This window comes from Triturus cristatus, chromosome 7 (assembly GCF_964204655.1).
Source record: "Triturus cristatus chromosome 7, aTriCri1.1, whole genome shotgun sequence".
Classification (NCBI taxonomy): domain Eukaryota; kingdom Metazoa; phylum Chordata; class Amphibia; order Caudata; family Salamandridae; genus Triturus; species Triturus cristatus.
In genome coordinates, this window is record NC_140590.1 from 553,088,068 (window position 1) to 553,115,308 (window position 27,241).

At 45.3% G+C, this 27,241-nt stretch overlaps 1 protein-coding gene across 4 annotated transcripts in view; it reads left to right on the forward strand.

The window, feature by feature from the left end:
• The window catches only part of CASKIN2 (CASK interacting protein 2), a 312,904-nt gene that overhangs the window by 224,701 nt on the left and 60,962 nt on the right, over positions 1-27,241 (forward strand). For all 4 annotated transcript variants that reach the window (XM_085617001.1, XM_085617003.1, XM_085617004.1 and 1 more), the window contains 2 exons: positions 251-342; positions 5,986-6,096. In XM_085617001.1, the coding sequence (XP_085473127.1) occupies positions 251-342; positions 5,986-6,096 (203 nt within the window). The remainder of the gene's footprint in view (positions 1-250; positions 343-5,985; positions 6,097-27,241) is intronic.

Below are 27,241 nucleotides of genomic sequence, written 5' to 3' on the forward strand. Positions count from 1 at the left end.
AATGCTGTCCCCAAGGATATTTCTTCTCCCCTAAGAAAAGCATGCATACCCTGACCAAGCCTGCCCTTATTCCTGATGTAAGGTTTCCTACTTTCCTTACTACTGTGACCCTACATAATTTGTTGCTGCCCACCTGTAATGTGTGGGGTACATTGACTTTGAGAGCTCCAAGGGATCATGGGTACATGTTGCAGAAAGGGACATGAAATGGAGTCTGAATTGGTGTTGATTTCCGTCTCCTTTTTCCCAGGGACCCTTCGCCGTCCAGTGCTGCCCATCAAACTTGGGGAGAAGCTTGAATTACAACAGCAGAGATGGCCGGAACAAGTGCTGGAGGGAAAGGTACAAAAAGCAGCATACAAGCAGGAAGTGCTAAAGGGAGCATGGTATCCTAGCTGGTAGAGCTGCATTAAGAACACCAGCAGATGTTACTACAGTGAAGAAAGTTCTCTAGTAGGGTGTGCTGCAGAAGAAAGTACATAAGCAAGGAGGCCCTTCATTCAAGAAGGTACACCTCTAGAACTCACTGATTTGGAGTCCATACACAAAAAGGAGGCCTGCAAGGAAGTTATTAAAAAACCATTAGGACTGTGGTAAAGTGCTGCAAGAAGAGTAATAGGCTAGCAGGGATTACTGAAGGTGATAAACAGGCAGGGAGTTCTGCAATGTGTGCAGTGGTGAGATTGGTACCCTAGCAAGGAGCATTCCATCAAAGGCAATGAATAGAGAGTCTTGCTAGTAAGCGATACTCCATCAGGGAACCCATTGAGGGTGGAGATCAACCAGCAGGGAGTGCTGCAGAAAACCGAATAAACCAGATGGGAATGCTACAAGGAACACCTGAGTATGGGGCAGTGGTGAAAATGGGTTAATCGTGCAGGGAGCTTTGTACAGAGCAAAACAAATAAGAAGGGAGCACTGTAGGGGACTAAAAATAAGCCAGGTGTGTTGCAGAAATCAGTATGTAGAAGGAAGGAGGAAGTCAAGAGGTACTGGAAGGAACAGGATAAGCTGAGATTACTAGAGGAACTGGGTTAAGTCGAGTTACTTCAGGAAATTGGAAAAGCAAGGAGTATTGCAGGAATTGGATTTAACCTAAGCAAGGAGCACTGCAGGGAAAATCAGAGAGGTTACTTACCTTCGGTAATGCTCTCTCTGGTGGATACTCTATCAAACAGCAGATTCCTCGCCTCTTAAATTCCCCCAGGTGCCAGACTGGCTCAAACAATTTTATAGCAAGTGCTTTCATGCGCCGATTAGTGGCGCAGCAGGACTCCACGGCGAGCTCACCCTGCCTCCAGAAACGACAGCATGGCGCTGTATATAGGTGCGCCCCTGCACACTGCCCGTCAGTTTACTATAAAGCATTTTTTGCCCTTACACACGGAGTGTCTGTAACATTACAAATCATGACATTGTGCAGAAAGAGACACGTTAGTGATAGATTCCTTATCCTTGAATATCCCCAGGAGTCAGACTGGATCTGGAAAATGTTCGTCAGCAGTACCCCTGCGTGTCGGAAGGTGGCGTCATGCGGCTCCGCGTCCGGCGTTGTACGCGCCGAGATGTCACAGAGACTACTTAGGCGCCACACATGCGCGCTGACGTCCGTTCTGTACATGACTGTGCAGAGCCATGCAAGAAATTGACCACTGGTGCCATGAAACTAGGGCCCTGAAAAGGATGACCTTAACCCTAGAAATCAGTTTGCAGAACGGGGAGGATGGGTGGGGCGGTAAGGAATCTATCACTAACTAATGTCTCTTACAGATATATCGTTACACAAGTAGTAACTTGTGCATCTGAAAGACACGTTAGTGATAGATTCCTTACCTTAGAATAGATACCCCAGCAATACCTACCCCGGAGTTGGGTCTGTGAACCAAAATCACATCAGAAAGTCCCAGAGAACCGAACGGCCAAAGAAGCCGTCTCTCCGGATTTGGCTGTCTAGGCAGTAGTGCTTGGTAAAAGTGTGCAGATATATCGTTACACAAGTAGTAACTTGTGCATCTGAAAGAGAGACGTTACTGATAGATTCCTTACCTTAGAATAGATACCCCAGCAATACCTATCCCGGAGGTGGGTCTGCAAACCAAAATCACACCAGAAAGTCCCGGAGAACCGAACAGCCAAAGAAGCCGTATTTCCAGACTTGGCTGTCTAGGCAGTAGTGCTTGGTAAAAGTGTGCAGCGAGGCCCACTCCTTATTAAATCATAGAAGTCCACTTCATTGGAAGAGGAGAAAAGTGGACAGTGGGGAATCTGTGGTTAGATACAGTAGGCACCAGGGGCAGTATTACAATAAGTAACCCCGGGGCGCAATGGGCGTTTGTGCCTGCTATGCGCGCCCCGGGGCACTTTGATATTATAGAAGGGGGCGCAGATGCTTGTGTGTCCCTTTCTGTAATACTTATAGCGCTGGCGCACTTAAAGCGCAGCGCTACCTTCAGAGGGTGTACTCTCATTTGCACCCCCTATGCAAATGACGGAATTCCTTTGACTCTGTGCCCACGCCGGCGCAGAGTCAAAGCAGCTCTCAGGAGATACTGACAGTGCGCCATTTAAAAGGTGGCGCACTGCGCCTCCTGAGAGCAACCCTCTGCAGGGGATGAAGGGGGTCCCCCCAGACGTATTATGCATTGTGATTGTTTGTGCCCAGAACAGCTTTTAAAAAGTGCGCCGGGCGCCAACAGTCACAAAGCGCCCTATTATGATTGTATTGTAATTGCATTTATATAGCGCTTACTACCCCTGATGAGGCGTCAAAGCGCTTTTTCGGCGAGTAGCACGCTACTCCAGAACCCATAAAGATTTAGTGTTGAATTAGTATACTGAAATATGAAAGTAATTTGAGTGGTGGATAGGTTAGTCAGTTATTTGGATTCAGAAGGATAGCGGTTGTATGTGCTGCCCCGAACTTGCGCTGCCCCGAGGGCAGCACATACATGGGAAAACACAGAGCAGCTGCTCCGTGTTTTCACAGTGTAGACGGCACCCACCTGCACTTTCATAGGGTAACAGAGATCCCACGCAAAGGGCGCAAACAATCACAATGCATAATACGGCCCCAGAAAGGGAAGGTAAGTGGCTTGTTCATCCGATCGATACTTTTAACTGTAGATTCCTAATCCTTTGAATAGATACCAAAGCACTTTTGCCAAAAAAGAAGGCTCTGAAGAGTGGACTTCACATCAGGAAATCGTGCAGGAGTAAGTGGGCAAAATGGCCCTCTCTGCAACCAGCACATTAAGGTAATAATGCCTAATAAAGGTGCTTACGTACCCCCATGTAGAAGCTAGGCAGATATCCAGCAGTGGACCACTTCTGACTAATATGTAGTGATGGCCGTACCTTTATCAGAACGACCGCAAAGGCCCTCCGATTGATCTCCGCCAGAAAAAAATCTGACTAAGATCTGTTCCTGAACTGCCTTCCCACTTATCCGCATCAGAATACTCCACAAAGAGTTAGTCATCCACTTGGTGATCCTTAGTTTGATCAATGGAAAAGATATGAGCTGTTTTGGGGTCCAACCAATGAAGCCTTTTTTTCTTCTTTAGAGCGATGTGGCAGAGAAAAAAACATGGGGAGCCTGATAGAAAGCCCCACATGGAAAGGTGACACCAACTTTGGTAGAAGAAAGTGGAACATGGTGGTTATGACAGTGCCTGCAGTTCAGTGACATGGCACACAGAATTAATTGCAATGAGGAAGACCGTCTTAAGGGTCAGAAGTCTCTATGAGCAACTGTGCATGGGCTCAAATGCATGCACATTAAGAAAGTTGGAAGCAAATTAAGGTCATATTTCACAGGAACCAAACATGCAGGAGAAAACCTATATGAAATCCTTTTAAAAAATGCTTCTCAGCTGATGACTTTAATGTAGATGCTGATCAAGCAAACATAGAATAGCCAAAAAGACTGAGAAATAACAATCAACAGTGCCCATGACAAGTCCTTGCTGGGCCAAAGACTGTACAAATGAAGTATATCAGAACGATTAGCCTGCAATAGATTTACCTGATGGTCCTCGCACCAGGCTGCAACTTTGCCTAATGTCCAGAGTAGATTGACTTGTTGATGGATGGCGTGCCGCCAAGAGGGTGCCCACCCCTTCTATGAGCAAGTCAAAACCATTTAAGTGGTTCTGCTTAATCTCCACACATGGAGAAGCAGGTTGTGAAGATTTGTATAAAGAATCTTTTCATATTGCTGGGGCAGGAAGTCTTCACACGGAGATGGATGGAGTGAAGGTCAAATGATCAAGCTCCGCAGCTCGAAATGCAACACTCCGGCTTCAGCTCAGGGCTGTGAGGATGATCTTAGCCCGTCCTCTAATAATTGTCAAAACCCGGGGAAAAAGTGGCAGAGATGGGGACACGCAGAGGAAACTGGAGTCCCACAGAATGTCTCCCAGAAAGCTTTAGGGCAAAAACTCTAGACCACCAAAGGTTCAACAGTGAGCCTTCTCTGTGGTAGAAAACTAATCTACCCAAACCCTGCTGCACTGGGCAAATACGCCTTGACCTATCTTTGAGTGCAGACGTCACTTGCAGTTGGCTAGATAATATCTTATGAGATTGTCAGCTCTGGCGTTCAGGATCCTGCCAAATGGCTGACGGCAAAATCCCCTGAAGATCAAGCCTGAGTGCTTCTTGACACAGCACCTGTGCCCCTAGTCCACCCTTCCTGGTGAAGTCCCACATGGAAGTCATGTTGCCCATCAGAAATGACAGAAGGCATGTACTTGACGGAAGGCAAATAGGCCTTGAGAGCCAGCTGTATGCCATGCAGCTTCAAAGGTTTAATGTGATGCCTTTGCTCTAAGGGAAATCAGTAGCTTCTGATTTCCACCTTGCCCTGATAGCCTCCACAGCCCAGACTCAATGTATTTGTTACCATTGTGAGCTGTTTGTGGGGTAGGGAGAATGGGTTGCCACACGTCAGGTAGGGATCCTATATCCGCCATTGAAGGTTGCTTCTCTGAGATGCAGTGTTGTCAGGGTTATCCCTAGTGCTTGAGCCCGTTGAAGGCAGAGGTTACACTGGAGAATCTACATGTGACAATGAGCATGAGGCACCGGAAGCTTACATGAGATCAATAAGCTTCAAAACCATCCAGACAGAATGTAGGATCGAGTCTGAAACCTCAAGATCAATGGCCATACCCATCTGGACGTCTTGTGTTTACATCAAGACTTTTCTTTCGATATTGTATTAGACTTATTCTAGGATGTAAACCTGGCTCAGGTCCAGGATTTGGAACAGGAGCAAGTCTGCGAATTGGAGCGCGACCAGCACTGCTGCTTCTACGCCGCGACATGAAGCTTCACCTTCCACTCCCAGATAGCCTTTGCGTGCACCAAAGAGCATTTGTTGCTTGATTAAGAATCCTGCTTTTATCGGAGGCACCAAAGACAGGTGTCAGGTGGTTCTGTGAGAGATATTAGATTTCCTGCAAGCACGGCATGACTTTAAGGCAGTAGTTTTCGAAGAGACATCCCTAGCACACTGTCAGCAAAATCATTTTTGAGGTCAGTAAAGCAAAAACTAAAGTTTTGGAGCTTAGCTTCCGACCTATGTTGAAGGGTGCAGTAAAAAAGTACCAACACTGTTGTGCAGGGTTGGTGCCTATACACGGCTCTGTGTCGTTACTTCCTGAAGCATAGTATAATCTTTGCAAAGCCTTATGGAACAACCTATTGCTCCAAGATAGTATTTGCTTGAAATGCTTCTGGATTTAGTCTGGCGCCTGGGAGAATTCTAAAGAGGAATAATCCGTGGTTATAAGTATCCATCAGAAATGTAGGGACTAGTACTGGGAACAGAATACAGAAAGTGGTACCCTAGTACAATGAGTGGTTCGATAGTTTCCCCATCCTGTTCCCTTATGTGCTTTTGCCCATTTCGCAGCAAAATGTCCCCCATTTCTTTAGACTTATGATGGCTCCTAACCTTACCAGTTTTTTTTTTGTTTGCAGGATGCACATGTCATTCACAGCTGGCTGAGCGAATTCCAGCTCGAGATGTACACCACCAACTTCATAAATGCTGGTTATGACCTACAGACCATCAGCCGCATGACGCCAGAGGTAGGGTTGAAATGCAGGGGTGATTTGTCCATTTGAACCTGAAAGATAGGGGAACTGTAAGCTCAGACCTTCTCCTGATCCCCAAAGAAAAGGCCAGCGGTCACTGCAAGGTCAGCAATTACTATTTAAGTCTCCTGACACAGAGACAAGGGCCTCCAAAGGCCATATTTACATTCCATGAATGAGCCCACATCATCACATTGTCACTGTTTGACTCCTGAGGGAGGGGTAATCCGTCACTGCGTGGGCAAATCTGGGGTTGGTATACATTGCAAGACGTCATACTAATCGTACAAGGAAAGCCCAGGTCATCTCAATGCCATTAGACCCCTACAGTGTGGCTTTTCAGTCCCCACCTGTCACTGAAAGCCTAGCTCTTAAGGGAAGAGGTCACAGGCTCTGGGAATGTTACTTGACGACGGAGGTTGGGGGCCAAAGAGCCACCGCCTAACTATTACGGGACAGGGTCAGCCGTCTCTACAAGGTCACTAAATCCCTGACGTTCGACAGTGAAGCTAGGACGTCGCTGCTTCTGCAGTACTGCTCTCATTCTGATTCCATCTCACGTTGGATTAGGTGCTAAATCTCTGAGGTCACTTTAGCTCTATGAGTGGAGTTTATATGTACTGCTAACTACTCCAAAACATGAAATCCGCCCCAAAATTACTTCCCTGCTGCCAAGGACATGAATTTAATTCAGGTGGGTTCGCCAAAAGTCATTACAGTGAGAAACAAAACTCTTCCCCTTGATATCTTGACTGTCTGCTGACAAGTCATTTCAAACTACCCAACTCCATTGCAGATGCCTTACCTAATTTTCTATTAAACAAAGCTGGGTGCACCGGACACTAGGTGTTTTTCAAACTCACAAATGTACGTTTTTTTAATTAGATTTTTTTCACCAGTCTTTTCTTCAGCTAGCTCCCTTTCATATTTTGTATCTGAGGGGAGGGTAATTTAGAATGGCTGTTTTGGGGGTGATTTTTTGCAATTGTTTTATCCGTGTACTTTGAGGCTTACCCTCTCACTTTTGAGAGGACCCTTCAAGTTGTTCATACTGGGAGAAAAATGCCACATTTGCGCAGGCCCTTTAGTTCAGGTTCTGTCTGTTCATCTCACTGTTCAAGCACTAAATCCAAAGTGCTCCTTTTTAGTCGCAGTACATCCCTTTTACAGCAGGGTTGGTTTGGACATTGTGTTTCTAAGAAGTGATCTAGCTGCAACATCCTTGCACGCAGTATGGTCATTATTAATGACAAATATAGAATATCATTGTTGACCCAGCTGTGGTCTTTTCCTGACGAAGGCACCTTTTTAGTGCCGAAACGCGTGTAGAACTTAACTGTCAATCGAATTTGTGCCGCATTGTTTCGCTCTATTATATATGTAAAATCTGATCATCAAATCTCTGTTGGCATCAATGCTGTAACAATGTTTTTAATTGAGACAATTTATGGGTGAGGTATGATTGTTGATACGATTGAGATAGTATGACTCAGCTATGTTATTACTTTCTATATAATTAATAAAAATATATTTTGTACTTTTTTGATAAAAACAGTATCTGTTGTTTTTTCTTTCTCTTTGTTATTTAAGTGCCATTGTTGTGTGATTACATCATTTGTGTTGCCTTAAGTACACTCGTTCATCTCACTGTTTGCAGACACTTGGGTAAATGAACATTAAGTAAGTCACGGAATGGAGTATGAAGGTTGAATTGTGGCTATGTGAGGGTGGCTTTCAGTCCCTGAAGTCCTCACTGCTGCAGCCCAAACCTTCAGCTGTTAAATATTTATCAATCAATCAATCATTTGTAAAGCGCACTACATACCCGCGAGGGTCTCAAGGCGCTGGGTTGGGGGGCGCTACTGATCGACCAGCCAGGTCTTGAGTGTTCTCCTGAAGGTCAGCAGGTCTTTGGTCTGTCGTAGGCTCAGTGGGAGGGTGTTCCATGTTTTGGCGACGAGGTGGGAGAAGGATCTCCCGCCAGTGGTAGTACTTCGGATGCGCGGGACGGTGGCTAGTGAGAGGTCGGCGGAGCGTAGCTGGCGGTTGGGGATGTAGAAGGAGAGACGTCTATCTTGTGCAGATGTCTGAATTAGGAGATGATGACTACCTAACACAGCAGTCAAAGATCACTCTCAAACCTCCACTGGTTCGGAATGATTGGCACAGCTCAGCTGTAAAAAAGGATGCCTGATACAGAAACCTGATACTTTAAAAACGGACTCAGTTGCTGAAAATGGGAAGGAGTTTGAAAAAAACACTTTTCTGGACCCAGTAGTGGTTGAGTAGTGTTTTTGTGAGGGAGCTTCAATGGAGTTTGGCCCCTGATGATTTGGTCTCTTTTGTTGCCCAAATTCAGAAAGAATTGATGGGCACCTAGCCAGAAGAGCCAAGGTGCCATCTCTATTCTTTGACACTTCAGAGTACAGATGTAGATAATTTTACAAAGCAGCACTACCACTGGTCAGGACCGAGGCATGCCAGCATGCATTGATCGGTGTCCTTGATACCATTTCTTCCTGTGTTTGATCTCGTGTGGAAATGCCTTCATACTCAATGCGAGAGTGGGTGGTCAAGATTTGCACCTGAATGCAAAGAGCGAGATGTCAAAACCAGTATACGCGGGGAAATATTGTGGCAGGAAGGTTCGGCGCAAACACTGACATTCTAAATATTATGTCCCTGGAGGTCCGTAAGGCTCACATGTGCAGGACTCGGGAGAAAAGAGTGGGGAACAGGAAAAGGGGGGAAGAAACACCTCTTGTGCAACTACAGTAGAATCACCTCAAACCTCCACTTGGCTCATATCGTCAGTGTTGCATCATAGTCGTGAACCCTGCGATGGATACATTGAATTCTCTTTCATGCATTAGTAGAAATGTAGTATGATAATTAAACCATTGATACAAGTTCACTTACCAGCGTCCACTAGAGTAGAGTTTTAAGGAACAGCAAGAAGTACCATAACACCTCCATGAATCTGATAGCTGCAGTAGAACACCTACAAGGTGTGAGACAAACGCAGCAAAACGCCAGCCAGCAAAGCAGACATTGAAAAGCAGGATAAGGGGAAACTGGAAACGTATGAGACCGATGAGGGACAAAAACAACAAAGGTGAAGAATCCTAAGGCCACTGAAAGAACTTTAGCAATTAGCATGTGCCACCAGAACCCAAAAATATTTTCCAGGGAGAGTGGTAGAAGTTTACAGCCTCTTTATTCTGATACTGCCCAGCACGATCTGGATATACTGTGTAACCAATAATTTGTAAATGGTTAGTGACCCAGAAAGGCCACCTAAAAAACTTGTGGTAATCTTTTCCCCAATCACCATTTTCCTCTCTTCCAACAGTTTCTTCCCAACTGCGCCCCTTTGCTTGATGGATTTTTATAACTTCTGTGCAGGTGAGCATCCTGTCTTCGCCTGCTGTAGATCACATGCTGTGCACACTTCTGCCATCTAGTGTTGGGCTTGGATGTTGCCAAGTAGGTTTTCTTCAAGGAAGCAGTTTTGAGGTGACTCATGATACCTCCCCTGAATCCCAAAATGCACCAGGACACATACTCCACCTCAGATTATCTTCTCCATCAGATTCAGATGCGTTTCTTTGGCTGTGCACTGAAAAACACACCTGTCAACCAGAGCACACCAAGCCAAGAAGACCCTAATGCAGTTGAAGAGAAAGCATAAAAAAATGCATTGATCTATCAATCTCAGCGAAGTCTGGTCCTTTGAAAAGCCTGGAGCCAGGCTGAATAAGAATGAGTGAGAGTGGCATGGAGAATCAGTTCCCATGGTCAGACCTGCGTGGGGTCTGTAACCTCTTTCTAACCAGGGACAACAACGAAATGGCTTGTGCTGAGTGTGACGCCTTCAGATCCAAGAAAACTATTTGGCACAGAAGTAGTAGAAGTTGGGTACAGTATTCCGCTGTGCAGAACCAAGACTTTACACTGTAGCCAAGGACTTTGAATGATTCGACATCCGCATTGAAATGGTGGGTCCGTCTATCCGGTAGCCTGAAAGACCAACAGGAGTGAAATCTGATGTATGTTTCCTCCCATGACTCCAACTCTTGAAAGGAACAATCTCCATTGCCCCTACTGAAAATGACACTATCCGTCAGAACAAAGACTACATTTCATGGTTCCAGTAACTGAGCAATACACCCTCTGCCTTGTTAGGACACACAAGGATTTCAACCACTGTAAAACGCATCCCACTGCCTCCATCCCCCACCACCACACCACCACACTCGATGCCAAGGAAGGGCCCTAAGTCGCTTTGCCTTGCCCTCAGTGGGAAAGCCACAAACCAAGAAGCTGCAAATGTCGGAACGGTGTACTGTAGTAAACAAACTTTGTAAACACCATTTTAGTCCAGAGTAAACTTGAATCTGTGTTGCCAAGCAAAGACGCTGAGCCTTTAAGCAGAGGTACTGAGCCTCAAAACAGAGACTGAACAGAGCCATCTAAAGCACTGAATTTTATGCCAAAACAAACCTAGACATCTGGCATAAAGGAGGAAGATGAGCGGGAACCTAGACAGCGCATCATTTACTTTGGCCCTGTAACAGGGCACATTATAGCAAGATCCTTTTCCACCACCAAACCACAAAATAAATGCGCAGTCTAACCTTCAAGAAGCCATCGTCTGAAAGCATATGATACAATACCAAAGAAAAAGCCCAACGAAACAGCACACACATCAAGATTTGTGGAGGCTCCACCACACACACAGCCTCCAGATATGTCTCTGGCAAACTTTATGAATAGTTGTTCAGACCTCGACACAAGTAGCATTGTTAATGCACAATGATACAGATCTCCTTGTGGAATAAGATGATCCCTGGCATGACTACCAAGTGAATCCACATGATAACCCCACTTTAGGCTGCCCCACAAGACCCACTGTACATAAGAGGGCATACAGATAGGAAATATTATTTAATGAAAGAACAGGATTCTTCACCACCAGATAAAGCAAGCATATTGACGCAGCAGGTAAAAGCATGGCACTAGGCACATAAACTCAGTGGTGCCTTGCTAACTCAGGGGCCCTTTTATCTCACTATGATCTTCCATGCCGTCAACACTGCTTTAAGACAGGTGAACACCAGTGTCTTACTTCACTATTAGGTGTGGCTCTAAGTATCTGGTTTTGGCTCAGAAATCCAACAGCATCCAATAGGTCTGCCCTTCGATGTACAAGTGTTGGAAAAAAATTAAGGAAAACACTGATGCTACCAAAGCCATGGACATCGTGCAAAAGATATTGTAGATCCTCTTTGAATCACCCTCCTACCATGACTGGTGGGGTGTAGCTTGAAAATCTGTTCACTCTTAAAAACTTGGGTAGGATCTCTTGTAGGAAATGGATTAGTCGCTTACCTAGAACCATGTGTACATAGCATCTGGGGCTGCAGATACACATACGCCTGCCATTTAGGGTTGGGATCTTACATTGTAAATGATTTTTATTCCAAGAAGTCTTTTCGAGTCATGAGGTACCCTGTGACTCCTTCCCAATTGGCAATACGAATGGGCCTCGATTCAATATTACATTGTATTTCTCCACCATCCGGTTCAAACACTTACAGACTAGGCTCCCAGACTTGATGTACTTTGCTTCTGGCCTGCACTGTAAAACTCTACTTCCAACCATCAAAAGCCTGCTCAACGCCCATATCATGTTTTCTGACTTTTTTCCTGTTTTTGAGACGCTTCAGAGGCCGATGTAGAAGACTTCGATTTTTGGGCCGCCTACTCCCCTTGGCGCACCACTTCCAGCAAAGAAGGTGATGGAATAGACGCCACTCAATAAAAAGTGCATTGCCCAATACCCCTGGGCCAATCTCCAGAAGATGTGTAACCTTTGCCTGTCCCTGGACCACAAAGATGGAGTACTGCGTACATTTTCAGGTTAAAAAAACTCCTAGGCAGCTTAGTGACTGATGCTGGGCACACATCAGCATGAAGCGCCAATCAGCAGATGTTACACCCAACATCTTCAGTGAAGCATTCCTGCTTGTTGCTGAGGAGAAGGAAGTGGAAGACTTAGAATATTGTGCACAAGGCATCCTTGCGCACCAGTCCAGCTGAGAGATAATCTACTCTGATACATTCAAGATGGAAGAAAAAGAGATGAAAGAAGTTTCCTCTACCACCACCGGGCCTCAAACCAAGTCAACGGCAAGAACTGTGAGTATAGCTGAACCCCCAACACCCTAAGCTCACAAAAGGCCACACACAGCGGTAGTAGAGCGCCATTCTTCAGGCATCCAGCCCAGGACATGTCTTTTGGGCTTTCGCAACCTCCAGATTCCACTCGACCTCGAGGCAAGACATCAGACCTGACACAGGACTAGACTAAAAGCCTTAACTTACATTGGCCCACTGCACCAAAAAGCCAAAGCACCTGTCAAAGTCAAAGGACCTATTGGCGTCTACACACCACTCGGCACCAAAATTGATGCTGAGATCACCATGCGCTGCTGGCTTGTATGACTACCAGAGACCAATTCTGGAGAGACTTCGGGAGGAAACTGCTAAGCGACAGAGAAGTCTTTTTATCCATCCCAGACTGGGGAAGAGTTCCTCTAAGGATCCAAAGGCTTCAGAGGCTCCACGCAGAAAGAGGACACCCCTTCAGAGCCTGTGCCCCTATCCAGCTGGTTCAAGGACACAACTACAAGCTCCACTCCTCACATAAGTCTCCCTCATCCTCAGATCAATCTGCTTCCCTTACCGTCATCCCATCACATTCCCCACCACATTCCTTCTCGGACACCGGTAGCCCCAGTGTTTACAACCTGTCCTCCAACGCTGAGGCCCCATTTTATCCTCATCCCACAGATGACCCATGGGAGGATTATGATGCAAATTCTCCGGGGGATCCAGACTGTGAGCCAGTCCCACACAAGGCCTCTCCCCAGATGAAACCGGATGCTTCCCACCAGATAAAGAGAGCAGGAGAATAGATGCTGCAGGCAAAAGCATTGTGGTGAGGGTTTCCACAGCCTGGTGGATTGCTAATTCTCTGAACTTTCTCTCACAGTACGATAGGGCCCAGTGAGAGGAGATGGGTGTTTGTTACAACATCTCCCAGATTAATTTAGGAAGAGGGGAAAGCAATCGTATTGGAGGGCAAACTCTTGTCTAGTGTCACAATACAATGCACATTGGATGCTGCCGATGTGGCAGCAAGAGAGGTTAACACCTCAATCATCTTACGCCACCATTCATGGCTCTGTGTCACTGTCTTTAAGCCAGAGGTACAACAGCACTTCATTAAACTACCATTTGATTGCGAATACCTCTGTGATCCCGAAGTAGACCAAATGCTTAACAAAATAAAAAAAAAGATAGAGATAGCCAAGAGTATGGGAGGGCCCTTTAAACTTCATCCACTCGGGGCTCCTTTCTCAAGCAGCAATATATGTACCCTCACAAGGACCACGCCCCTGAACAACCCCAGTCATATTAAAGGCTGCAGCAGTCTTACCACCAGCAAAAAGGTAGGGCCTGTACTTGAGGACCATACTGGGATAATATCTCCACCAAGGTCAGGCATTTCCTCCTAGGGATCCTCCATCTCAATGCACTGACTTACCACTCAACCCCCCAATCACACACCACATGTCTGGGGGAGACTACATGTGTTTCTTCCACGTCTGGAAGAAATCACATCAGACCGATGGTTTTTAGACATCATACAGCAAGGGTATTGTCAGGAGCAGTCGTAGCTCCACATCTCAGGAAGAAAGGGATACATGTGTTCCCTTACTTAGACAATTGCCTGAGGTACGGGCAAAAGGCAATGTCTATCATGCAATCAGGCTGCTATCGCTCTGCTCCACAGCTTAAACTCCACTAATTCCCATCTTCAGCCCCTACAAAATACCACCCTTCCTAGGGTCCATTCTCAATGCAGCTCCCAACAAGGCTTCGCCCAACAAGGGCTTGATTTTCAGCAGATGCTTTCTCTTTTTTAGCCAAATAGTCGTTTTACAGTCAGAACAGTCATGCTTCTCTTAGGCATGGTGGCTTCCTGCATCACCATAGTTCCCCACACCAGACAACACATGCCTTGTTGTTTAGGGGTGGCAATCAGCATAGTGGTCACAAAGGGTCATCTACATAATTTAGTGTAGGTAAGGGCTAGCGCTCATCGCTCTCTGCAAAGGTGGGACAGCAACAACCTGTTGCAGGGCAGGCCCCTTAATCAACCCCATTCCACAAGTCACCATCAGCACAGACGCATCACTCTTTGGCTGATGGTAGCATTTCCACAGCATGACAATTGAAGGTCTCTGGTCACACCAGCAACAGGGGCTTTATATCTGTTACCTGGAAGTTCTTGCAATCCACCTACCCCTCAAAGCCTTCTTTCAGAACATGTAGGCGAAGGTAGTGCTTATAAAAATAGACAACATGACCGCCATGTACTAACTGCAGAAACAGTGTGGAACTCGCTCACCGCAGCGAACCCTCTTAATTTGGGAGAGGGTTGCTATTTGTTTGCGTCTGATAATCTGGTATTTGTAAAGCTCGAACTAATCACCCCTAAGGATCTCAAGGTGCTGGGGGCCGTCTGGGAGATTAAGGGAGCTATTTCCTACAGTCACAGGAGTCAGCCGCCCTGGCAGCTGCACCACACCTCTCCTTATTGGTACAAAAGGTTTTTATTGGGTGCTTCACCACCACCACATACACCACCTTACGGAGTACCTACCGGGAACTGACAATGACTTAGCCAACCTGTTCAGCAGGATGCATCAACAAGTTCACACGAGGGAACTCCAACCACAAGCCCCACTCTCATATTTCCAGCGCTTGGGGTTCCTGCAAATTCACCTATTTTCCATTCAAGAAAACGCAAATTTCCAAAACGTCACCTCTATGTTCCCACATCCACAGTCCTTGGGCAATGCTGTGTGGGTGAACTGGTGAGGGATATTTGCCAGGGCTGTTACTCCTCTCCCACGTCTCCCGTATCTGGTAAGGAAGCTACCAGAAACCTCTCACCTTTTTTCTGATGGCTCTGGCAAAGGCCAGAAACCCATGACTCTTAACCCGCCTTAAGATACTCAGGTCTGTTTCAAGCCGGACCTTATTAAAGAGGAACAGGGCAAGATCAGACACTCCAACTCAATCTAGCAATTGTGCACCTGGGGTTTTATAGCTTGGTTATCCAAGCTGTGCCCCCTTCTCATGCACAGGAGTGCATGGACATCCACAAAGAAGATTGTAGACCTACTTACAGTGCATACTATGCAGTGAACTGGAAAAGGTTTATCCACTTTACCCACTTCCCCCCCCCATCCAGCGCCTTGAGACTCTCACGGGTGAGTAGTCACACTTAACAAACACCTAATTGATTGTCTGACTTCTTAGACCCCCTTAAATCAGCTGTCCAAGACATTGCTTCACCTCCACAAATCGGGGTTAGCATATACTTCCGTGCATACACCTTGTGGCTATTGCAGAACAGAGGACATTCCTATCTGTTCCAAAATCTAGTCATTGATGGAAGGCCTTCAAAAGATTAATCCGGACAAAGTTCACCTGTCCCACTCTGGAACCTCAATGTAATGCTGGCAAAGCCCCGTTTGAGCCAGTGCGTTCCTGGCTTCTGCAATTCCTCTCCTGAAAAGTTGCTTTCCTCATAGCTATCACACTGAGTGAGCTACAGGCTCTTAGCTTGCAAGACTATTTATTCCAAGTTCATGAGGATAGGTTTGTCCATAGAACAGACCCCACATTTCTGCCTATGGCGGTCTCTGTTGTCTTTAGACTGGACCCCAAATTTCGGAATAAGTTGGTCTCTCCTTTCCACTTCATATAATTGAACTACGAGTTTTTTTCTCCCACTCACTCAGTAGAACAGAGAGGGGTCTTCATATTGTAGATGTTAAAAGGCCTCTAAAATACTACTTGATGGAACAAAACCTTTTTGTAAAGCTCAACATCTTAGCCACTTTTGCTAAACCTCATAAAGGGCATGCAGTATGAAAAGCTGGCATTGCTAGCTGGATCATTAAATGTATCCAAAAATGGTACCTGTAAGCCATCTAGAATCTCGTGACCCACCCTCCACCCCCACCCCATGCCACACGCTGCTTGGATGAGGGGGGCAACCATGGCTTTCTTAGAGAATATTCCCATAGCTGACGTTTTTAGGTCTCGCCTGAGACAGCGCATGCTGTCGCTTCGAGACATTTAGTAAGTGGCTTTTAAAAGTGCCACCAGAGGCTTTTGCTCGCCTCCAGCTTGCGTTTACGTGCACAGCTGCCATCTGTGTTTTTATTGCTCTAAACAGGCACCTCTGCTTGCACTACCCCCTCCCTTTTCCCCCTCCCTCCTGGTCAGCTTCATTTATGTTTGTTTTAGATCGCTCTGAATCATGCTCCTCTGCTCGCACTCCCCTTCTCCCACTCTGTTTTCGTCAGTTTCATTTTGCGGCATGGGAGCTTCCGGGTGTTAACGCTTTTTTTTATTTTTGTATTTGAATGTCTTTTATCATACTTTTCAATGGTATTTGCTGCGTGATTTACATGGAAATATGCCCTCGGCTCGTCTTGTAATGACATTGGAGCCAAGTCAGATCCTGGGCTTGGCTTTCTCCGTAAATTTGCTGGCTCGCCCACCCAATGTGCAACCTCTGGCATCACACAAAAATGTGATATCAGTGCCCGTGTGTGCATGGACCGCTTGTGTCTTGATTCAGGGGGTGAAAGCGTTCTCTACTGGGCGGAAGGAGGGCTGTGTGATGTGCATCCCTGAAGAATGCGTTTCATATGCTGTGCGTTACAAGGGTCTCTTTCCCATTTTGTCACTAGCGACGGCATTGAAGTGGCTGCTATTGTTCAGCGCCATGAAAGGCACAGTGTTTCAGCTGCAGCCTGTGCATGCTCTGCACGCAAAGCTCCGAGCATCAGAATGGAGGCGCCCTCGCTCGCTCACGTCAGCGTGCGCGGCTGGGAGGCGGGGGGAAGGCAGCACCACAAGTACCCTTTGTCCTAGTCTGGCATCGCCAGTCACATCTCAAAGTGACTCGGCCTGGACCAGTGACGCTGGGGGGACACTGCATTGCTGGCGGGCCTGCCCTGTCTGCTACTGAGGGCACGCTGCAAAAGCAGCCTTCCATCCTGTAAGGCGCATTTTGGACCCGCCATGAGATACGAGGGCAGCTGGCAGCTCACATTAACCTTCTGTTAGAGACATATTGGACCAGCAGCTTCCTAAAAGGACAGACTGTAGCTAAGCATACACACTGCCGGGAAGAGAACAGACTGCAGCTCGGCCAACACTGTCTGCGGAGTAGGACAGATTATGGTAGAGGGCGTATGTGGGCATAGGTATAAAAAAAAATTGGAAAGTTCACACAGGCAAGGGTGGGCACCATGAGGAATTTATGGCATTATGTCATGGGCTTACCCATCTGAAAACGCTGGCTGCACTATACAGATGCAGGTGCTAACGCTGCAGTCTCATTTCAGTGTCGACACCACAGACCAAACTATCTAAACCTGCCATGCAGGAGTGTCAAGATAACTCCTAAGCCCGTCTGTTCGCCAAACCCGGAACATCTGCCCAGCAACACGGACTGACAAGCATTGGCATAGCCAATAGGTCTCGCCTTAGGGACCTTAAGTGCTTAGCAATGCAACAGTTGTTGCACAAAGGATATTGTGCTGCATAACTAAATACTTATAAGGTCCCAATAGCGAGACCTATTGGCTATGCCAATGCTTGTTTAAAGTAGCTGTATGGTCAAGCCCACACACCTGCACTAAGCATTACTGTGCGGATATTCTTGCCCGATAACAGTCTAGAGTTGGCCAAACTGTCTTGAGGAACTTTGATTCAGACATATGCACTATCCACTGACTAGGTGCTACTTTGTAGTCTAGCAGTGCCATGTGCAGCTGCTGAAAGTTCTGCTCAAAAGCCAGTGGCCGGTGCTATTGAATGTTCATGCACCCTTAACCAAGGCTGCATAGTTTTGAATCCACCTCATGCATCTTCAATCAACTACTAGGTACGCCCTGCCCCTTTATCTTACTCATGCAAGGTCCTGCTTTCCTCCTTTGTGACGTTTTTCCGTCTTTCCCTTCCTCCTCCTTTCCCCTTTGTGTGTTTTTACCTCTGTTGCTCTCAGTAAATGTCTGGTGAGCAAAAATAAGTGCTGGTACTTGGTACCCATGTGCATTGCCAACTAAGGGAGGAGTCCTAGAGTAACTTATAACTAAAAACAACTTGTAATGTGCAAACCCAACGCTAGATGGTAGAAGTGTGCAAAGCCTGTGAATCTACAGACTAGACTCCTCGCAGTCCTTCCTGCCCTACAACTTATTTTCTTTTTCATCTCGTACCTGTATGACAATTGTGTGCACCCTTTTAACGACACACCTAGAGCCATAAAACAATATGCTATGGACAAAGCAAGGATGCGAACAAATGTATGGTAAGGGCAGTTAGACTGTACCTTAACTTTGGGTCAATTGTGCTCACAATTTTAGCCAATTCTCTCGGTCCGGTGTTGGGCTGTGCTCCTCCCACATCCCCTTGGAGAAACTTCCCCCTTACCTTCAGCTCCTGGGGTTGTGTGGAGTCCAGTCCAGAGCTCTCCTGCGTTTTACTTGCAGAGGTATTCTTCTGCTACCAATGCACCATGTGCTAAAGGTAAACAACACGTTGGGAAGTTAGCCAGTTTAACACTTGGTTATCGCAAATATAGCAAGCAACACAGCAAACAAAAAGATTACGATTTCAACTGATGAGTCCCCAATAGAAAAGGGTCAGTGATCACGGGACTGAAGTTGTTACCTCGACGTCCTGATGCTTACAGCACAAGTAACATTTTCCTTATCAACCAAGAGTATCCTCTCTAGGTTCATAAGTGACCCCACTTACTTGCCACCTGACTTTCCCATCTATCAGGTGGCGAGGTTCCTAGTATTACTGGAAAACTAACATGGCCTCCTTGAAACTGAGCATTTCTCGGCGTTTCCATTCAGCACTGCTGAATATTGAAAGAGATAGTCTAATTTCTCACTGTGGAGAGTGTGGTAAATAATTCTCCTTTACCTGGACTGAATTTGATACAGGAACATAATAAAATAGCTCAGTAAAATGAGAGGCAGAATCCGTGGTATTAGAGGTTCGGAATGGGCTTTATTCCAATACTCGATTATAATCGGTTGCTCCCAATGTTCCGTCACCACGAAGGTTCAGGAAGTGAAGCACACACAATATTGACATGAAATGGCTTTTATAATACATACATTACAATGAAGCGAATGCAATAGGCGTAATAATTGATAAGGAAAATGACGAATTGTCTGCGTAACCGAAAATGGGTGGAACAAGGAGTAAAAAGGAACATAATTGGTCGTGATGTCACCTATAGGTGGATCTATAAGATAATACTTGGCATAGATGCGCGCGCAGCAGCATGACGTGTGATTGACGTGTAACTAGGGGGTGAAGGGGACTTGACATTTAGCTCTACATGTGGAGACAAGAAGTCTGAGGGGTCAAGTCAACCTAATCCCAAATCATATCTAACATCCTATGTTTAAAGAACTATGTTATCCACAAAGGAAGGACTCTCGGACAGAATCTATTCTATACTGACTGTGTGTGCGTGTACAAGCGTCTAAGTGTCTACACTAAATGCGAGGGCAGGAATCTTCCATAGTAACAGGGCTACGAATTACTTGTATTAAGACAGAGAAGCCGGGCCCTTTGCTTGGTAACTGGAAGAATGTTTACTTAAACTACTAGGCAGGAATGCATCGGCTGAGGGGGAAGCAGATAACTCGAAGGTGAAATACAGTTCTTGGCAGAGAATAGGCTGATGTCAGGCTTCGTGAGCCGCGCAGAGAATGAGACAAAGTTCATGGTCACAGATGCAGGCTCAGACTCGAGCTTTCAGAGGCAGAAGGCAAGAGGAGTTTTGATGACAGAATCAGGGCCTACTTGCCTGGACTGTAAAATGGCATAAGTGAGCCATATAAAGCCGGTGGCCTTTTGTACTTAGGAATGGAATATCCGGCCTATTCATGGCGGATCTGACAGAGGACATGTTGACGGTGGACGCACATGTATTTGCGTCTTCATAACTGGAACTGGAGGGAACATACATGTACATGTGACATGTACATAGAACCGTTGGGGTCCAAGATAGGGGACATAACTGACCAGAAAAATCCATATTTCCACATTCCCTCCTTGTCCCCTACTTGCCCGTTAAGAGATATCAATCTTCATTAATCCATTGATCTGTTCATATAGCATCATTTGTTCTTCTTTCTTCTTCCGGGATCCTGAATGAAATCTTGGTGGTGGAATACACGATGTGGCACACAGACCACAAATCGCTGGTCCACATTGTAGACATAGACAGCAACTGAATAGTACGAGAAGGCCAATACCTAGGAAGGATAGAATTCTCCATCCCCAGGCTGATATCACACTCCAAAACCAACTGGACCAAGTCCAGGTGCCTGGATTCTGGTGTATCTGGCTTACAATCTTGTGAAGGCGAGTTATAGCTTTATATACTGATGGCGAATTTTCTGGTATGAATACGCAGCAGCTTGATCCGATGACCCTACAAGCTCCGCCTCTATCAGCCAGGATGACGTCAAGGACAAGACGATTTTGAAGCACAACAATCCGCATAGCAGACTGCTCTTCTGTTAAATTGCCTAAGGCGGAAATAGTTTCATTCACTACTGCTTCAAGGGTTCTAGTTAATCTACGTATCAGCTTACTATTGGTAACTGTACCTATATAGGGAAAGATGCCTTTATTGAAATCTACATACTTGTCCCATGCCGTCTCAGTATAATCGACAATTGGGAGATCTCTCCGCTCTCTATTGTGCACTAAATGAATATTTCTATAATAATCAGGAGGAGCTAGGAAAACAGGTGGCAAAAGGAATGCTATGTAGCAGGTACCATCCCAATCTAGAGGTAGACGCATATATGCAGTCTGACCACATATAAAGTAGGAGTGGCGATAAGCTCGGAATGAAGATTTGCCTTGATCACTGAATTCTACTGTAGTAGTGCACTTACTATGGCCCATATGTATGGAACCAACCTTTCTTACACACAATTCACCTTTTGCTGGGAATACTGACATGGTGGGTAAGACTAGTTCAACTTCGGATACGACATTTAGAATCATGAGATTAGGTGTAAAATTACCTAATCCATATACTTCATTTTCTAGATCAGTTCCTGTTCTTTTGGGGCGACCCTCCTTGTCAGGGTAGCAGACCTTGAGTAAAACTAGGTTCAGGTTTCCCCATACCCACTGATCTTGGTAAACTGCTGTGTCTGAGTCTATGGAATTGATTAAACTAAACCATGCTCCACAGGAGCCATTATGTGTAAATGGGTGTGGAAAGAAAGGCAAGACTCCTTCATAATTCTGATAGGGAGGGAGTCGGCCACACACCCAACAATTAGTGGCATTACTAGTCTGATGGGAATGATGTAACATACTAATGAAAGTGTTATTGCGCAGCGCAAGTCTATAGGACAATTCATGCGGGGGTAAGTCACTAAAAGAATGTTCTGCAATAACATTGTGAACATTTCTGGCAATAGGGTAATATATGTGCAACAACATACTTGTAATAATTATTAAAAGACTTAAGGAAAACAAAATCAATAATGTCCCTATACAATGGCTACGCAGTGATTTACAATACGCCTGTCGTTTCATCATTTTTCGCGACTGTTCATGATTCAGGTCTAGAGGATACATGTCAGAGACAGATTCAACCGCTTCACCTAGGAGAGGACTTAAACAATCAAACCGTCTGACGTCCTAGGCCTTAACTTAACTTTGTAAAGTTCGCTTTCAGTTTTTTCCACCAAAGGAAGTTTTGAATCAGTCTGTGAGGGAGTGCAGGGCACAATGTCTAAATCCGAGAATTGTCCATGAAATTTCTTGATATGACTTGAATGAATCCAGCCCTTGCGGCCCTCGATCTTCACGGCTGTTCTTGTGGTCAGCAGAACCAACTTGGGTGTCTTCCACCTGGGCTCCAGCTGAGTCTTTCGGTCGAAATTTTTCACAAATACAATATCACCCGGAACTATGTCATGGGGTTTCACCTCAGTGTTGTCGGGAAATGCTGCAGCAACCTGTGAACGACAAGATTGTAGTGCAGACATCAAGGAAGCCAAGTAATCTGTCAGCATATTACAGTCAATATCAGTTATTTTGCGTGGTATAGGCGTCCCCCACATATTTGGTGGTCTACCGAAGATCACCTCATACGGGGATAGCCCTGTTCTAGAGTGTGCTACCATTCTCATGTAAAAAAGTGAAACTGGTAATGCTACTATCCAGTCGACCCCTTTCTCTCTGCATATTTTGGACAGTCTGATTTTCAGTATCTGATTATGTCTTTCTACGAGACCTGCTGCCTCGGGGTGTCGGACACAGTGGAATTTCCACTGATATCCTAGCAGAAGTGAAACATGTTTCATTAATTCGGATGAGAACGGCTGGCCGTTATCTGAGTAGACAACACGTGGTAAACCGTATCGTGGGAAGAATTCTCGAACTAGCTGTTTGGCAGTAGTCGGGGCAGTGTAATCTGAAACCGGGTATGCCTCCGTCCAACGGGACAGAGCGCAGACAACTACGAGAACATATTTGAATCCTCGACATCGTTCCATCTGGATATAATCCATCTGGAGGACTTCAAAAGGGTGATCAGGAGGATGAAATCCACCCTGTTCTACGGGAACACTTTTTCCTGGGTTGAACTGGCAACAGATCATACAGGTACGGACTTTTTGTTTGGCTGCTGCTCGTAAATGTTTATTGAACCAAATGTGTTGAATGCTGTCTAGCATAGCTTTTTCTCCTAGATGTGCTGGACTATGTATAGTGTTAACTATAACTTGGACCATTGAATCAGGAAGGAACCATACAGACTTTTCTTTCATCATCCATCCTTGGTCCGTTTGGATCCCTCCTAATTCAGTCCATTTCTTTATTTCGTCTGGTGTAGCATGTGTCTGTATGTCAATTACGTCAAGAGTAGGATCTTTAACTGTCATACAATGTATCGGCATCGGGACTATTGTCTTTGTCATGTCGGATGTTTGGGTTTGAGCAGTCTGTTTAGCTGTTCTGTCGGCTAAATCATTGCCTTGAGAAATGATATCAGTAACTTTCGTATGAGCTTTACATTTCATAATTGATATTGCAGTAGGTAGATGTATTGCATCTAATAAGGCATGAATGAGGGGTCCGTGCTGAATGTGGGCACCGTGGGAAGTTAAATAACCTCTCTCTCGCCACAGCACGCCGAAGTCATGTACGACTCCGAATGCATAACGTGAATCAGTGTATATGTTGACTTTTTTACTTGTGGCTTGAATACAGGCTTGTGTCAGAGCGATAAGCTCTGCGGCTTGAGCTGACAAAGTATTAATACGATTAGTTTCAATGACTTCAGTATCTGTTGTGACTGCATAAGCAGCCACCAACTCTCCTGTACTTGTTCTCATACATGAACCATCTACATACAACGTCAGGTCTGGATCTGACAATGGGACATCGGTCAAGTCTTGTCTAGGTTTCGTCGTTATAGTAATAACTTCAATACAGTCATGAGCTAGTGGGTCTGTTCCGGTTACTGGCAAAAGTGTGGCAGGATTCAATGTGTTACAGCGTCTGATTTCTATATGTGGCTGAAACAATGTAAGTTCATACCCTGTAAGTCGTGCTATAGTCAAGTGTTGTGTTTGCGTTCTATTCACAAGGACTTCTACTGTGTGTGGTACTTGAACTGTCAATGGATGTCCTAACACTATGGCATCGCTTTGTCTGATTGCTAAAGCTGTCGCTGCTACTGATTTCAGGCATGCAGGCAAAGCCTGAGCTACGGGATCTAATGTACTAGAAAAATAAGCACATGGTTTGTGTGCTCCTGCTTGTTCCTGTGTGAGTACTGACAAAGCAGTACCTCCGCGTTCTGTAACAAAGAGTGTAAACTGTTTTCTGTAACATGGCGTTGCTAAAACAGGTGCTTGACATAAAGCTTTCTTTAGGCTTTCAAAAGCTTGTGTATGTTCCTGAGTCCAAGGGAGAACAGTCGATGTGGCTGCCTCCTGGGTTGTCAACTGAATGAGTGGTTTTGCTAGAAATGCATATTGCGGAATCCACTGTCTACAATATGAAGTGAGGCCTATGAAAGCCCGCACCTCCTTTTGTGTCTTGGGTATTGGCATGTTAGCTATTAACTGAATGCGGTCTGGTGTAAGCTGCCTTCCCTCCTTGGACAGCGAGTGTCCAAGATAAATAACTCGCTGGACACAGAATTGCAGCTTAGAAGGGGACACCTTGTGCCCCTTTTCGGCTAGAAATTGTAAAACTGTCAGTGATGCTTTTTCACATTCAGGTTCGCTTCGGGCGGTGATCAGCAGATCATCGACGTATTGAAGCAGAGCAGTGTTAACTGGCATGTGTATACTGTCAAGTTCTCGTTTCAGTGCTTGGCTATAGATGCTGGGGCTTTCTGTAAATCCTTGAGGTGCGCGTGAGAATTTAAAGCTACGCCCATTTAAACTAAATCCGAATAAATATTGGCTTTCCGGATCTATTGGGACGCTGAAAAAGGCATTCTTGAGATCAATTACAGTAAAGAATGTCGCTTCGGAATCAATAGCTGTCAGTAATGACGAGATATCTGGGACCACAGGGAATTGTGGCACAATGCATTTGTTTAACTCGCGCAGATCAATAACCAATCGGTATACTGGCGGGGCCTTAGGATCTGTTCGTTTAAGAATCGGAATTATCGGGGAATTACATACATTGGAGTCTGTTTCTACAACTACTCCTTGGGTGATGAGCTCGTCAATGATTTGTAGTAAAGCCATTACAGCATCTGGGGGTAACTTGTATTGTCGCATTCGTGGTAGCACCACTCCTGCCTTTAATGTGACTCGATATGGTGTAATATTCATGCAACCAACATCAGTAGGGCCTTGTGCCCATAGACGTGTGGGTAAAGTCTGTAATCGGGGATCCATGTCTCTAGATACATAGTGACCTTTAAAATCACGTAAAAACAATCTTACTCCTTCCGGAGAACAACATATTATAGCTCCTAGAGCTTTTAACGTTTTTATTCCTAACAGGTTTTCTGGACATGATTTAGTAAGCAATAAATCTGTAGTTCGGGTCAAAGGTCCTATCGTAAGTGGCAGAGGTTGTGACACTTCATTAACAATAGGCTTTCCTGAAAAACCCAGGGAAATATTCTGTGAGCCTGAGAGGGGTGCCCCTGGAACTTCACTACGTTTTATAGTTGTTCGACTTGCCCCTGTATCGAGTAAAAATTTTCTATCTTGACCTAATAATTCACTGTGTACATAAGGTCCTTCTTGATCTACTGGTATCTCGATAAGGGGTAAGTCAACTTCCCTCTCTAGGCTAGTTCATGCATAACGCTGATACTCAGGGTATTCATACTGTGCGGTCTGATACATTTGTCGTGTTGTTGTTTGTGTGGCAGCAACAGGCAACGGTGGTGCAGCTGGCACAAACTGTATTGGCTGTTGTGCGGCTGGCATGGCCTGGGCATGCTGCAAAGCTCCTTGTTCATTCTGATCTTGTCTGAGTGGCCGTGATCTTTCTTGTGTTTTACCTATGCTGATATTATGTTTTAAAACTGGGCAATCGTGTACGTAATGACCTGGCTTTTTACAATAATTACATGTCCCTTTTACAGGTCCTGCTGAATCGGAATGTGTCATACCCTTTTTATGCCCTTCAGCTGGAACTGTCTGGGAAACTAACATTTTCATTTTCGTGTCTTTCATGCGTCTGTGTTCATGTTCTTGTTCCTCTCTAATTCTATTGTGATGGTACTGTAACATTTGTAACATTTGTGATGGAGTGTTACCTTGCCAGGTACTCTCGAATTTTAATACTCTATTCTTTACTGGGGGCAGGGCATTTTCTACTAATTTTGTTACAAACAGATGTGGGTATGATTCGCTACTTGCTTTTATGCCACTATTTATACCAAAACATTTTTCAAATCGGGCATAGTAATCACTAGTGTCCTCATCTTGCTTCTGTTTACAGGCTGAAATTGTACCCCAGTCTTCCTTTTTCGTAGTTAATAAACGCGGCAGTACCTGTACTAGTAATCCTGGTAGTGCTTTAGTTTTATCCCCAAGTCCTGCTCCTGCAGTTCGGGCCTTTTCTTCTGCTTCTAATACTGACCATTCTATCTTTTGGTCTCCTACCTCCCACTCTTTTTCCTTGAGTTTCTCATAAATGCCAGCAGGCATCAGTACCTTTAATATTGTCATAATGTCGGGATAGGTGTACTCTCCCATGAGCAACATGTCTTTAATTTCTCGGTGAAAACCCGCTGGGTCTTTGTCATGACTGGGTACCACTTTCTTCATTTGTAACAATTCTATTTTCGATATGGGCGTATATACAAATACGCGTCTAAACTGATTGTCCTCGCCCTTTATTGGGTGCACTTCTCGTAAGGGATTCTGTCTATCTATGTGATACGTGGTTCTTTCCTTGACGGGCAATGGAACATGTCCTGAACATACAAAAAGAATATATTGCTTTCTTGATTCTAGAATTTCTTTAATTAATTTAGTACCTGCACCCCTCCATCTATTCGTGAGTAATTCAGTCAATATGTCGGGTAAGGGACCAGGATCTGAATGTTGACTTCGGTATAGTATAATGAGTTGTTGAATCATATAAATCCCAGCTAACCTCTGTTCATCTGGGGTGAGATTCAAGAATGTGCGTACTACGGTATCATCACTATATTTTCCGGGACTGTCCACCCAATGGACAGCTGCCCTGGCTAAATCTTGTTCATCCATAGAATCGAGGAAATGATAACCCCTTCGTTCTCGGAGTAATTTGTCAGCTGTTTGGAACGAATGCTCATTAGACCTTATATGGACTATGGGTGTTGGGAAACTCCTGTTATTGTCTGGACATATCGGGCGTATCGGGTCATTAAGACATCTCGTACTATTACAAGATCTTCTTTTACCTACATAGGCTATAATTTCTGACTGTCCTGTGGGCGGTCCTGACCCTTCTT